The following is a 13,022-nucleotide window of genomic DNA, read 5'->3' as shown; positions in this document are numbered from 1 at the left end:
GACATTTTCTTATCTACTACCAGCTGGGCCCAATCATCACCAGGGATGGTGACAACAAAGGTGCTAAAAGGCTCTTCCACAATGACTGCTGCTCCACTGGGGATTCAGAGGATAAAAAAGAGCTTTGATGGAAAAATCTGAACAAGAGGCGAGAGCAGTCCAGCCAAATAAAGTTACTGTCATAATCAAATGCTGTCAATCACCATGAAAATCCAATTAAAAATGTTTCAGCACGGCCCTCTTAAGTGGAAAAATGTACCCTATTTATACAAATTTTTGTCAACTCCACACCAGTCCCACAATTAGAAAGTCCTGCTATTAATTGAATCCCCCTCCACGCCCCCCCCAAGTTTAAAAAGACACACAGGCCATCCAGAAGCCTTCTGAGGGAGGTGAGACACACGTAGGCTATTGGTATACAATTAAGAGTTAATCGGGTTACATTGGAAAATTCCATTTTTATTTGTGCCCAGGGAACCTCTGCCCAAATAAACGAATGCTACCTAGCCTCCTACTTCAAAATCAGTGACCATATACACAGAGAACGGAGAAACGGTAAACCAGGATACTGGAAAGGAATTAGTCCATGCTCCGGCAAATGTCTCTCGGTAGACCAAGACCTAATGTTTAATTCTAATCTTGAAAATTAAATAGAGGACAGAAGGCCCAAATGTCTCTACTGCCTTTAGGCAGTCTCTAAATGGCCAGGCGTACCTCAAATTATCTGCAGACAGATCTGGCCCCCCAAATAACTGTGTATCTACCAAAGGCCTCGCTGAAACCACAAGACTCCTGATCCCCAAAGGTCTCTCTCCAAACTGCTACAAATTAAAAAGCAAACAACCCATTAAACAAATCCAGCTGGTTTCAACTGTAAATAGGAGGCTTCTAATATTTTTCCAGCCCTTGAAATTCCTGGTTAGACTCATTAATTATTGATAAGAATTGCATCTTTTTATTGGAGTGTACTCCCAGGAAAACAAGTTTGCTATCTTCAACGGCAAGTCCCAAATCACAGAGACTAGGCTTCAGATCTTTCTGTATTTCTCCCACAAATGGCTAAATATCTTCTGATCTTTTTCAACTTAATCCATTATTCCCAAGAGCTAGGGGCTAGGGCGGTGTGCATCTGATATGCTGGTAAAGACCGTGGGGTCCCCCTGCTATCAATCTAACCAAACGAAGACGGTGCTGGCCAGGTGGTATCCTCTAGGTCTTGGCTCTCTGATGACCTCTTGTTTCAGAATTAACTGTCGGAGGCAAATTCTCAAGGGGTCAGGACACATGCTGAAGGTGACAGGTGCTGAACACTGCCTTGCTCCTCCCACATGTCCCATCCCGAGGTGGGATGGCCAGAGCCCTGGTGTCTGCTCTGACTGGTCAAGCCCATGCTGTACTGGTTGTTACACGTCTTGAATGTTATCCCTGCAAACACAGCAACAGCCTCAAAATGCCTTTATTTTGGCACCAAATTATTTTACCCAGATGACCTCTGGGTTAAGTCAGACAAAACCCTTTTATCGGACCATGTCTTCTAGTGTGGTCAGCCTAACTTATATTGTACATTACGATGTCCCGAGATGGCTTGTTCCTGGGTGAGTTTCCTTGGCTTTACTGTGTGAGTTCTTGGAGAGCAAGAACTGTTCTGTTTGTCTGTCTGTTCGATGTCCAGGACAGTGTTTCATTGAGCGGGATGCAAGAGACGGGCACACGCCAACAGTAGGCAATAGTTGAGTTCTCTTCCTGCACTCAGAGCAGAGACTCGCCTGAACGGCGTCGCACACAACCATGCTAGGCACTGAGTCAGAAGAGCATGACCCTCCTTCAAGGCGCTTACAATCTAGTTGGAGAAAAAAGGCATTAAACTAGTGAGTTTCACCTCCAGCTGCTTCTTATAATCTACCTGGAGAGCTTTAAAAAACAAAATAGTATCTGTTCCCTGGCCCAAGTACCAAGAATTCTTTCATCTGGGCTGGGATCCAGGCTTTTTTTTTTGCCTCTTATTTTTAACCTACTCGGACGATTCTGATGAGTTGCCAGCATTAGGAACCACTGTACTACATGGACCGACTTGTGACTAGAAGACGGATATGTAATTCTGTGTAGTTAAGTACTGTTCCAAGTCAGAGACAGTAAATTCTGGAGTGCCTCGGAGAAGGGGGCAAGCACTGTGATAGGGAGGAGGATGGAGACCTCCAAGGACGGGGTTGGGGGGTGTTCCAAACTGAGACCACCCCACAAATCAAAGAAACTACCAATGGGCTGAGTGGTGTCAAGTGAGGAACTAACGTGCAACACACGTCCAAAACCCAGCTTAGCCCCTGGGAATGCGGCGTGACGTCACAGAGCAGTCCCAGCGTTCCATTTTGCTGCGTCCGGGATAACCAGACTATTCTTGCGGTCAAGGCACCAAGGCCTCTCTGTGCCATAAAATGTGATGCTAGGGAGATGACGGTTGGCCCAGGCAAACAAGAAAGAAGCGTTGCAGTCAGGAGTTCAAAAAACCGCAATCTTAAACAGGCAAATCATCACCGTATTAAGAGATACTGACCTGACGATGGAGGAAAAAAGTTATCCTTAACTGGGAAATTAAAACTGTTAGATCACCATGATCAAGGAGTGACAGATTTTATCTATCTGTATCTCTCTTGCTATGCGTGTGTATATAAATACACACCCAAACACACACACACATTTATCTGCTAAAGTCTCGTGAAAAGATTAAGCAGTCACGTCTGCGGGAAAACAAAGCTTGTTTTCTGGGGTTATAATCTCTCTGTTCTCGCTGAAGTGCTAACGTGTCATCAAAAATTCAAATTAAAGCTGTCTGATTTAGTGCGATCTCAAGCATCCAGGCAGTGATTCTGCCATTGTAATTATGTGCAATTAAAAAGCTAAAATCAACTTCTGAGTAGTGGATTCCTGTTTATAAGCAGACACAAACAGATGATTTTAATGGCCTTCAGAACTTGAAAATAATAATAAAACAAATCATTCCGTGGTTGTAAATTGGACCCTCTGTGGAGCCCCCAGGCTTCTGTGATGCTATCTGCGCTTGAAGGAAATACTTAGCTGAAGTTACAACCCCAGCTAGGGATTCTCCCTGCAAATTCCGGGTGCCTTAGCTAATGAGCTGATTTGCACCTCCAGATGAGTAACCAAAAGCAAAAGTGATGTCTGCAAGAACGGGTGGCCAGACACACACAGGAGTCTGGACCTAAGGGTCTGTTTTAAAACATGCTCTTCAAGACACAGGCGAAAGCTCGATGGAGTAAATGACAACCAAGTTCATAACTGCTTATTAAATCATCGTTAGTATCTTAAAAAGTTCCAACTGCAAGTACAGTAGGTCCATGAACACTGTGCAAGGGGGCTGCTGAAATGTGCCTTTCCGCCTATTTGTGTTTGGGATACAAGTAAGCTCTGGATCAAAAGAAACAGAAACTCACCTTTGGTCTAGTAGAATGTGGTGATAATGTTGAATTTCATGGGAGCCCTGTACTCCCAGAAAGAACTAAAATAGGAGAAATCTCCCCACTCTTTTGTCAGCCACAAAGGACCACCCTGCTTTCGCCCTTTTCCATCTTTCCTCCTGACTTCCTTAGGACTGGTTGATGACCTCCTTGCTTACCTGCCTCCATACCCTTGGCCTGATCCCTTTACTTGGACACATTCCTCATTAATAAACATTCCTCATATTGCAATAGCCTGAATAAAATCATCTTGTCTTTTTTTTTTTTTTAAAGTAGGTTCCATGCCCTGCATGGAGCTAAACATGGGGCTTGAACTCACGACCCTGAGATCAAGACCTGAACTGAGATCAGGAGTTGGATGCTCAATGGACTGAGCCACCCATGTGCCCCTAAAATCATCTTCTTAATTGTCCAGTTCATTCCATCTGTCTGTGGTCAAAAGGTTTAGGTCTAATAGTGGTGAATGAAACCATTTGCTGTAAATCCAAAAGTTATACTGGAATTGAAGTGCTGGAGAGACAAAAATCTAACCTGGTGATTTCTTCAATTTCTAAAAGTGACCATGCCGCATGCAGATGCCCAGTTTATCACATCCACTGATTAAGTGAGAGACAACCAGCCAAACTATCGGAAAATGTAATTACAATCAGGTTTGGATACACAGAAAAGCTACCAGTGACAATTTAATAGAGAGGAGTTAAACAAGTTAACAAGTAATTAAATGTTTAAACAGATTTTTCTGGAGCAGTTTGGTGTTTATTAGCCCCCAAACAATACCACCTCTTATCCATAGAGCCTTTTCTGAGAAATGAGATGCCTTCAAGTTTGCAGCTGCTGGGATTTAGATGAAGGGGAAAAAAAAATCTAAAAGCACTATTTTGATTATAACTGACATCCCTTCCCCACGATCCACACCTGCTTTTTAGATTCCAAGTCCCACAATTTACTTGCTTTCTAAGCAAAATGTCAACTGCAAAATTTCAATTGCAAACTGCCCTCTGTGTTTCTTCTTAGTCGCATGAATGGAAAAAACAAAAAAAAAACCCCAAACCCGAGAAGATACTGAACGAGGACGCCCTGCTCTGGAATGTACCAGGAAATGCACAAAATAACAGGCATTATTAGAACCAGAGGAGAAAACCCATGTTTTTAAACAATTACTAAAGCAGTATAGTAATAGCATAAAGACAATTTCTGCGCCAGCTTGTTTCTTTGAAATTCTCTCTGCCACTGAGCAGCTAGAACAGATAATAACTATTAGTAAATCAAACTCCTCTGCAATATCCAGCTGTGCCTCACGCATTTACATACAGATAGAATGGGTATATGTTTTTAATATGTATGTGATCCGTACTTTTACCACAGCCGAACTGCATGCCACAAAGGAGGAGGAGAATGGGAATCAGATCAGCATGAGATAATAAAGTGGCCTAGATAAAGTATTAGCCAGCGATTGATCTCAAACCGGGATGCTGCTTCTTCTGACCTGATTACTTACTATGCATAGATTCCATTAAATAGAGCTTAGACAGGGGAAGCTTCTGGAAATACTCTAAATGCATAGAAGGATCTACAGTGCTCTGAACCCAAATTGTAACTGCGGAGGTGCCCACGGCCCGTACCCTCCCTGCCTGAGTCAAGGCCCACATTCAGGATAGCCTGGCAGGTTAAAGGGCTAGCTGCCAGCTGGTGGGCAGCCTTCCTGAGTCCCACGGGGAGGGCCTTTCCTGTCCCTCCGCTGCACCAGGCCAGCGCCCTCGGAGTGAACGCCTCCCTCCTGAGCTGCTCGTCTCGTTCTGGCTGCATTGCACTAACTAACAGAATGAAAAGGCAGCGAGGGAGCTTAACAATCATTCAGGGTCATGGTCCCGTTTGAAAAACTGATGACAGTCACAGATTTCTCTTTTCAGAAAAGAATGCAAATCTCCACATGCATATGTGACGTTGGATGTAATTTCAGGGGCTCTAACAGACTTCCTGAAGTCATGGACCCGAGGTCAAGGACTGGTGATCTCGTGCATCCCCTCCGTTTTGCACATGAAGACACTAAAAGCTGGGAGGGAATGGGGAGCTGCTGACAAGGGAAGGGAAGTGTGGAGGCTTTCCTGTTAAAGCACAGCTGGACCACAGCTACCAGAGAACCCTACAGGAAGAAGACTCATTGGGCAGAAGAATTCTCTGTGGCTTATGCGAGCAAGGGTCTACCCAACAATGTTCTCACCGTATCCTCTATTCAAAACCATAACAATCTGAATAGCAAAGCCAGATCTGAACCTCTCCACCTCAATATGCTCCCATCTCAAGCCATCTGTCTCTGAATTTAGGGGTCTGATTTTTATTTTTTTGGTGTCCTTCAATCGAATTATTGACATTTTGGGAAAAGGTCTCCACCACCCTTGTTTCATCACCTTCTCCCTTCTTGCCGCGTCCTCGCCAATCCTTTCTGATGGCAGCAGCTGTCCCCCACTCCACAGAAGCCGAGACATCTCTGCCGTGTTGTCCGAAGCCTGGTGAACATTCTGCTTCCATCTCCACAGGGCTTCTACAGCCTGGAAACTTTTTTCTAAGTTTGCAGGTCCTACATCACAGAGCTGGGGCAGCGCTGACCTAGGTCTTCCCTGTGATTTGTACCAGTGTGCTATAAAAGTGGATTCTTTCACAAGGAGCAGAGAAAGTTCTTAGGAGCAGAGAAAGTGCATGGGGGCTGTCAGCATGAGGGAAGTTCTTGGCCGCCTGCGTGGCTGGCTCTCCTTTGTTGGGTTAATGCTGGCTCCTGATTCCCACGATGGCTCTCGAAGGACTGAAGGATGAAGGGTTTCCCTGTACCTGAATGGGAGTCCACTCACAAGAAAAGGTGTGGGTGGGTTGGTGTGTTGCTTCCATGTCAGCTCCAAGTTTTCAGACTTGGACTAGGGTTTCTTCTCTAAGAAGAAAGGGTTTCTCCTATAAGAAGTGGAATTTTTTAACAGATCGCCCAGCTGGTGGTGAATGTGTTGCCTATCTGAATTCCCCTGTTGTGGGTTTGGGACTCCACGAGGCCAATGTCAAAGGGATTTCTGTTCAAAAGGCACTAGAGGTCTCACACTGCTCCAAAAAAGTCTGGAGCCTCTAATACGCTCATGCTTGGCCCAGCCTGTTTCCTTTACCTGGAATGTCCCCTTGAAAACTCTCAGTCCATTCTCCAAAGGCCCTTTTCCAATGCCACCTTCTCGGTGTAGCTTTCCCCATTTCCCCAGTGAACCCCCAGAGAACTCTGCAGTTCTGAGTTACTTTATTCTAGCAAGTTGCACACTTGCTGTGTCTCCTGCAAGACTGTATGAATGTGGCTTACTCTTCCTTGTATCTTCTGTTGAGTAAGGCACAGGATTTTGTACATCACGGTCTAATAAGACCTGCCGAACTGAATTGTTTATCTGGTTCTGAAATCTCCCAAGATGATCTGGATGTTACTGATGGGACTTCTGAATGGGTTATTTATGTACCTTAACAGATACACGCCAGACACGTGTATCAGCTTACATGAACTCTGGACTCCCCAAAGTGTGAGCGTTAAGGGAATTTCTTTGTCCAGCTTTAGCATACTTCCACTTAGAACATAAAAACTGATAACCGTCTCAGGAACAACCACACAAAGTAGAATTACACAACCAAACACCTAGATGAGTCCTAACACCGGGATTTTAGTGGCTTCAAGAGTCTAAACTTTAGCTTTGAGACTGACATGGCCAAACACTGCAAAGATGACGGTTTGAAGACTGGGGTATTGTAGATATAAGGTAACCCCGGCAGATAAAAAGCCAAACACTGCTCGTATGCCCATTGTGCACATGGCCCACCCCTCCCTGTAGTCTGGTTTACTCAGGTGGGGCTCGCTGTGCTTACCAGCGGTCTCTGGTGATGAGTCTGTAACTCTCAGCATTTCCACCCGGGCCCATCTCTGATTCTCTTTCTTTGGTTTGGATAGTCCTGCAGGCCTCACAGTTGATGCGGCCCATGTCAGTGCCCTGCTGGCCCGTGCTACCGTGCTAGGGAGATAAACTGCTCTTTTTGTGAAGGGCAGGCCCCCACCCACAGTGACAAACGTCCCCTCCAGTTCACGCATTCCAGAGCATGCTCTCAGCTTCCAGATGGGAGCACCATCAAATAGGTTGTAGGTGGGGAGGGAAAAGGAAAAATTAAAGCCATTAATATGCTGGAAGAAATAAAGAAGCTGGTTCCTTAAGATTGGGCTCCTAGGACGTGACTCAGGTTCCTCAAGCCAGGTACAACCCAATTTCTCTCTCATCCCCTATGTGGCTCAATACCGTGATCAGAGGCAGGCAGGGCCCAACCCCCTTGACCACTGGAGCCTCATACACATTCCAAGCTTTCGGCTTCCTCACTGAGCCCTTTCTAAGCCGGGTGCCTCATGAGTGCTGTACCTGAGGGAATATGTTTATTTAAATCCCACTGGGAGCAGTCCTACAAATGTTAAATTAACTAGAGAACTGGGCTTCCTGTGACTACATTTTTCATTGTATTTTACTGATTTATTGATATTTATTAATTAAAAATGTGGGACAGCACACACCAGGGTGTACAGTTATAAAGAGAGATATCAAGATATGTATCACTTGTCTCTACACACACACACACACACACACACACACACACACACACACACTTTCTTCTCAGGCACTGAAAGTACGCACCCTCTGGCCTTGTCTTTACGACTTGCTGCCCTGGAGTTGTGCTCCCCACCAGGACATACATCCATATGCATGGATGGGTGTACGTGCGATCCACAGTGTTTTATTTAAAAGTGGCCAACTCATTGCAGCACGGAAACATGCATTTACAAACAGATATCTGTTTTATGAAACCCTATTCCTTTGTTTTAATAGCTGAGCTATCCAGCCATAGCATAATAATGCACAAGGTAAATGGGTCTCCATCTCTAGAACCTGTTCCAAGTTTTCTCAAATGTGACTAACTGCAACAATCTCCCAACCATCCAAGACACGCCACCGCCAAAAGACCAGTTTATTCCAGACACGATACCTGCACAGTTATAAATTGCAGAGGTTTTTAGGGGTGAACTTTAACTTGAAACTACCCTGAAAATGGAGATTTGCTCCAGGGGTAACACGAGGGAGGACGCTACCTTCCTGGAAAGTGCTCATGATGCAAAAGGGAAACATCCTTTTATTTTCTATTCCGGGACGAAAGGTGTATTGTACAAGAAGTTTGGGCACGTAGGGTGTTTATCAGGATGGCATACAACAGATGAAACCCTCTGAACTGGTATCTGCAAAATGCTTCTTGTTTAAAGTGGTGACAGAAGACTGGTTGGGATGTGCTCTGAGTGCAACGGTCTAAAGACAGGGACTGGTGAGCACACGAAACAGGAGAAAGAGCAGACTGTAATCATTAGTTACTAATGCTCGATCCCGGCATTCCTTCTAACAGCTTGTGCATTGTCAAATCAACAATCTGCACTAAACAAATGACCATTTGGGAATTGCTAGGGAGCGTCTCTGTTCCTCTCCCTGCTTGACTAAAAACTGTCATTCGCCATCAAAGAAACCGGCCTTGGAGCTGAGAACACAGCACCCGCAGCTCATAGTTGTCTCTTTCTGAGGAAAGACCAAAGATTCACATTAACTTGATCTTTTGCAGCCAATCTAATTTCATTCTGCATGAATCCAAGAGGACTCCACGCCACGTTCAGAATCTCCTGCAGGACACCGCTAAAAACTGAATATGCTGACTCGCTTTTCTGTTACCGATGCTCTGGGTGCTGAGAGGCGGTAACAACAGAGGAGGAGGAGTAACCCAGATTAACTGGTGACCCTTGCGTGTGAGGCGGAGGAAGAGAGTTTTACCTTAAGTTTCTTCTTTTTTCTTTTCTACAGCAAGAGATGGAACCCAAGCAGGGGGAGTGGGAGAGGAGCCCAACACGGGGCTCGATCCCAGGACCCTAGGATCACAACCTGAGCCGAAGGCAGACACTTAACGACTGAGCCACCCAGGTGCCCCCTCCCTTATTATTACAAAATGGTGGTGGGTTTTTATTTTTATTTTTTTAAAAGATTTTATTTATTTATTTGACAGAGATCACAAGTAGGCACAGAGGCAGGCAGAGAGAAAGGAGGAAGCAGGCTCCCCACTGAGCAGAGAGCCCGATTCGGGGCTCGATCCCAGGACCCTGGGATCATGACCTGAGCTGAAGGCAGAGGCTTTAACCCACTTAGCCATCTAGGCGCCCCTTATTTTTATTTTTTAAAAAGATTTTATTTATTTATTTGACAGACAAAGATCACAAGTAGGCAGAGAGGTAGGCAGAGAGAGAGGAGGAAGCAGGCTCCCTGCTGAGCAGAGAGCCCGATTCGGGGCTCGATCCCAGGACCCTGGGATCATGACCTGAGCTGAAGGCAGAGGCTTTAACCCACTTAGCCATCTAGGCGCCCCTTATTTTTATTTTTTAAAAAGATTTTATTTATTTATTTGACAGACAAAGATCACAAGTAGGCAGAGAGGTAGGCAGAGAGAGAGGAGGAAGCAGGCTCCCTGCTGAGCAGAGAGCCCGATGAAGGGCTCGATCCCAGGACGCCGGGATCATGACCTGAGTTGAAGGCAGAGGCTTTAACCCACTGAGCCACCCAAGCACCCCGGTGGTGGATTTTTAAAAAAGTAAAAACTACTATCTGAGGATATGAGCTTCAAAACACCTACCCAAATGGAGTAAGTAATGCAGCCTCCCTAAGAGCCTGTGGATGTTTTAAATTCCATTCCAGTTCTTTCAGCAGAAGGTTAAGCACAGATATATAACTAGAGGATGCTAACATAATTAAAACAATGTACTTACCATCAGGTCCTCAGGTGCTGGTCTTTCTTTGGGTTGTTTTCGCATGCTGTAAGAGGAAGAAAAGCTCGTCATTATCTAGATCACGCATGGATCTGTGCTATACTTTCCACCATGGACTATTTCCCCTGGAATCTGAATGACTTCAAATTCACCGTGTTCAATTCTTGGCCAAAGTATTAGCATATATCCCCTTTCTTTTATTTGGGCCTTTAATTAATCAGATTTTGGGGAATCTCATGAATCAGAAATACAAAGATTTTTTGGGGGGGTAGTTATTCTTGCACTACAGATGAAGAATGAATTTAAATTTACATAATTCCATTTTTGAAATAATTGTGAGAGAAAAAAAGCAGCAATATTTCTTCCTGACTCAGTTTTCAGTTTATTTCAGACTTAAATCTAAGTAACAATAGACTTCTTTTTCTGTAACTGGGATCAGGTAATAAGAAAAAAAACATGACTACCAGGTCAAATGAAAAAATATTTTATTCCTTCATTCTGACTCTGAATGACAAGTCATAAAAGAAGCCAGGAATCTAGATAATGCTACAAAATTACAAATGGGCTGTTAAATTAGTTCAACTTTTATTTATTCTGGTTACAATGCAGGTCGATATTCTTTAAACAGCTGGTGGGGGAGTTAAGTTTGTTTAAGCTGTTTAAAGGATCACATTCCTCATACAAAATGCTGCTTGTCTTACATGCGGTAAGTATCATCAGTAGCTGTGTCATGTATGAAGGCTACAGGATGAAGCACTCACACGTGGGACTGATGTGACTACGAGTAGCTACCTATCTGGTGGCTGTTATCCATACCAAACTCAGAGAGTCTGTGGGATGAAGTCATGAAAAGAGACTGCTTCTTCTATTACTTGAAAATCACACAGATGCTTTTTCTTTTACACAAGGCAACCTCTAACAAGCACCAGGAAAACCCGTCATATGATGCCTGCATTTGTTGACAGTGTTTTTTTTTTTTTTTTTGAGTAGAGAGACTTAATGATCATTTGGTAAATAAGAACCGTAGTTATGAACCATTAATGACATCAAGGACATTTGCCTTCCCTATAAATAACCATATGCACCTCTCAAATACTGCATTCATTAGCAAGTAATTCAAGCTGTCTAGCCAGTGGAGTTGGTAACAGTCCTAATCTGACATTCCAAAGTAGCTGTATCTCTTGGGAAAACAAGGCTATTACCCACTATCATTTCTGTTTCGGCTTGACATCTGTGGAAATTTCAACACAGGTTACCCCTCCCCCTGTCTCTATAAAACTTTTACATAGCAGCTGATTAATTTTTTGGACAGAAGGAAGGCAAAGCCTTATCTGCTCCCCTCTCACTTCTTCCCCAAACCGGCCCCACCTCTGAGGGGGTCTCAGGCCACACAGTGAGATGCACAGCCCTCTCGTCACAAATCCCAGAGCGCCAGGCGGATGATACCCAAACCAGGGCTCTGGGCAGCTTAGGAATGGCATGGTTTATTTTTCAATTTCTGCAGTTCAAAATGTGGCATTCCCATGATGGGTTTCTGAGTGTTTCTAGGAATTCCACGTAAAGGAAATTAAGAGAGATTAGTACACATTTTTGGATAATGGGCTCTAATATTATCGATGAGCTCAGGATTCCAGTGTTCAATGGATATATATGTTTTTTTCCAACGTGGTGTGCTTTGGAAATGAAACATCTGCAGGGTAAAAATAGGTTTTAAAAGCTACAGAATATTAGATAAGTCTTTTAAATAAATAGAAACAGTGTTAATAAAATTTTTAAAGTCAGGGGAAAAAAAAATCTCTTCCTCACATGTTTTTCTATGGAGTATAAACCGTATGAGACATTTTTATTAAGAGGTAACATATTACACTTAGTCAAAAAGGTGATAAAGCTTGACATTTATATTAAGGAATATTTCTTAGCTTCACTTTAGTGTAATCATCAGATGGATCATTGAGGGGGAGGGGCAGAGGACAGTGCACAAACGTTTTGGTTTGGCAAGGACTCCTGACCGCACCATTTCCAGGCACCACAGGAAGGAAGGGTTCCGTTTTCCACCACCAAACATGACTCTAAAGGCGTGATGAAACGGAATTCGGTGGACTAGGGGAAGGCAGTCAGTGGTAGTTGGGAGTAAGTTCCGGAATGTCCCGAATAGTTTCTGGTTAGTTCTGCCTCCTGCTTTGTGGCAGTCATTGCTATGCTCCCGATTTCCTTCTCTTTCTCCATGCTAGGGAGAGGGAGAGGGCAGAAGGAGGGCAGTGGAACAATGAGGCCGTCCATAGCCTCCTGGGTGCTGCTGAATGGGGAAGAGGCAGGTGGATGATGTGAAAGGGGGACCCTTGTCCTACAGAGGGGGAAAAGGCAGAGGGCTGGCAAAGAAAAATGTGTGTTTCCTCAGGTGTAAAACGACACTGAGGGCCCTTTGACCTGTGGTTCCTCCCAGTTCTTTAATGGTTCAAGTGGGCCTAATGGAACCATGTTTTCATAGTCTTTCAAACATCAAAATTCACTGAAATGGAACACCAGTATTGTGTTTAACATACAACCAAAGATAAAAGTTATTTACTGAAAACCCAATGAATTAATAAACTATGCTGCTTCCACTAAGTGACAGACAGTTTTATGGGTAACTTGAGGTTACATTAATAAAAATAAGCTTCATATGTCTGTTCAATAGGGACTATAAAATTGTGTATTTCTTA

General features: G+C 44.1%; 1 protein-coding gene across 9 annotated transcripts in view; it reads right to left on the bottom strand.

Annotated features, from left to right (window-relative positions):
• MAP2K5 (mitogen-activated protein kinase kinase 5) overlaps positions 1–13,022 on the bottom strand; it is a 258,142-nt gene that overhangs the window by 28,537 nt on the left and 216,583 nt on the right. For 5 of the 9 annotated variants that reach the window (XM_080807862.1, XM_080807858.1, XM_080807865.1 and 2 more), the window contains one exon: positions 10,321–10,366. In XM_080807862.1, coding sequence (XP_080663988.1) covers positions 10,321–10,366 — 46 coding nt within the window. Of the gene's footprint in view, positions 1–440; positions 1,841–10,320; positions 10,367–13,022 lie in introns of those variants that run through there. The other 4 variants (XM_080807857.1, XM_080807860.1, XM_080807863.1 and 1 more) reach the window with 2 other exon arrangements.

The sequence above is a fragment of the Martes martes genome (genome assembly GCF_963455335.1).
Source record: "Martes martes genome assembly, chromosome: 7".
NCBI lineage: Eukaryota > Metazoa > Chordata > Mammalia > Carnivora > Mustelidae > Martes > Martes martes.
Note: the sequence above shows the minus strand (reverse complement) of the source record. Positions and strands in the feature narration are given on the sequence as shown.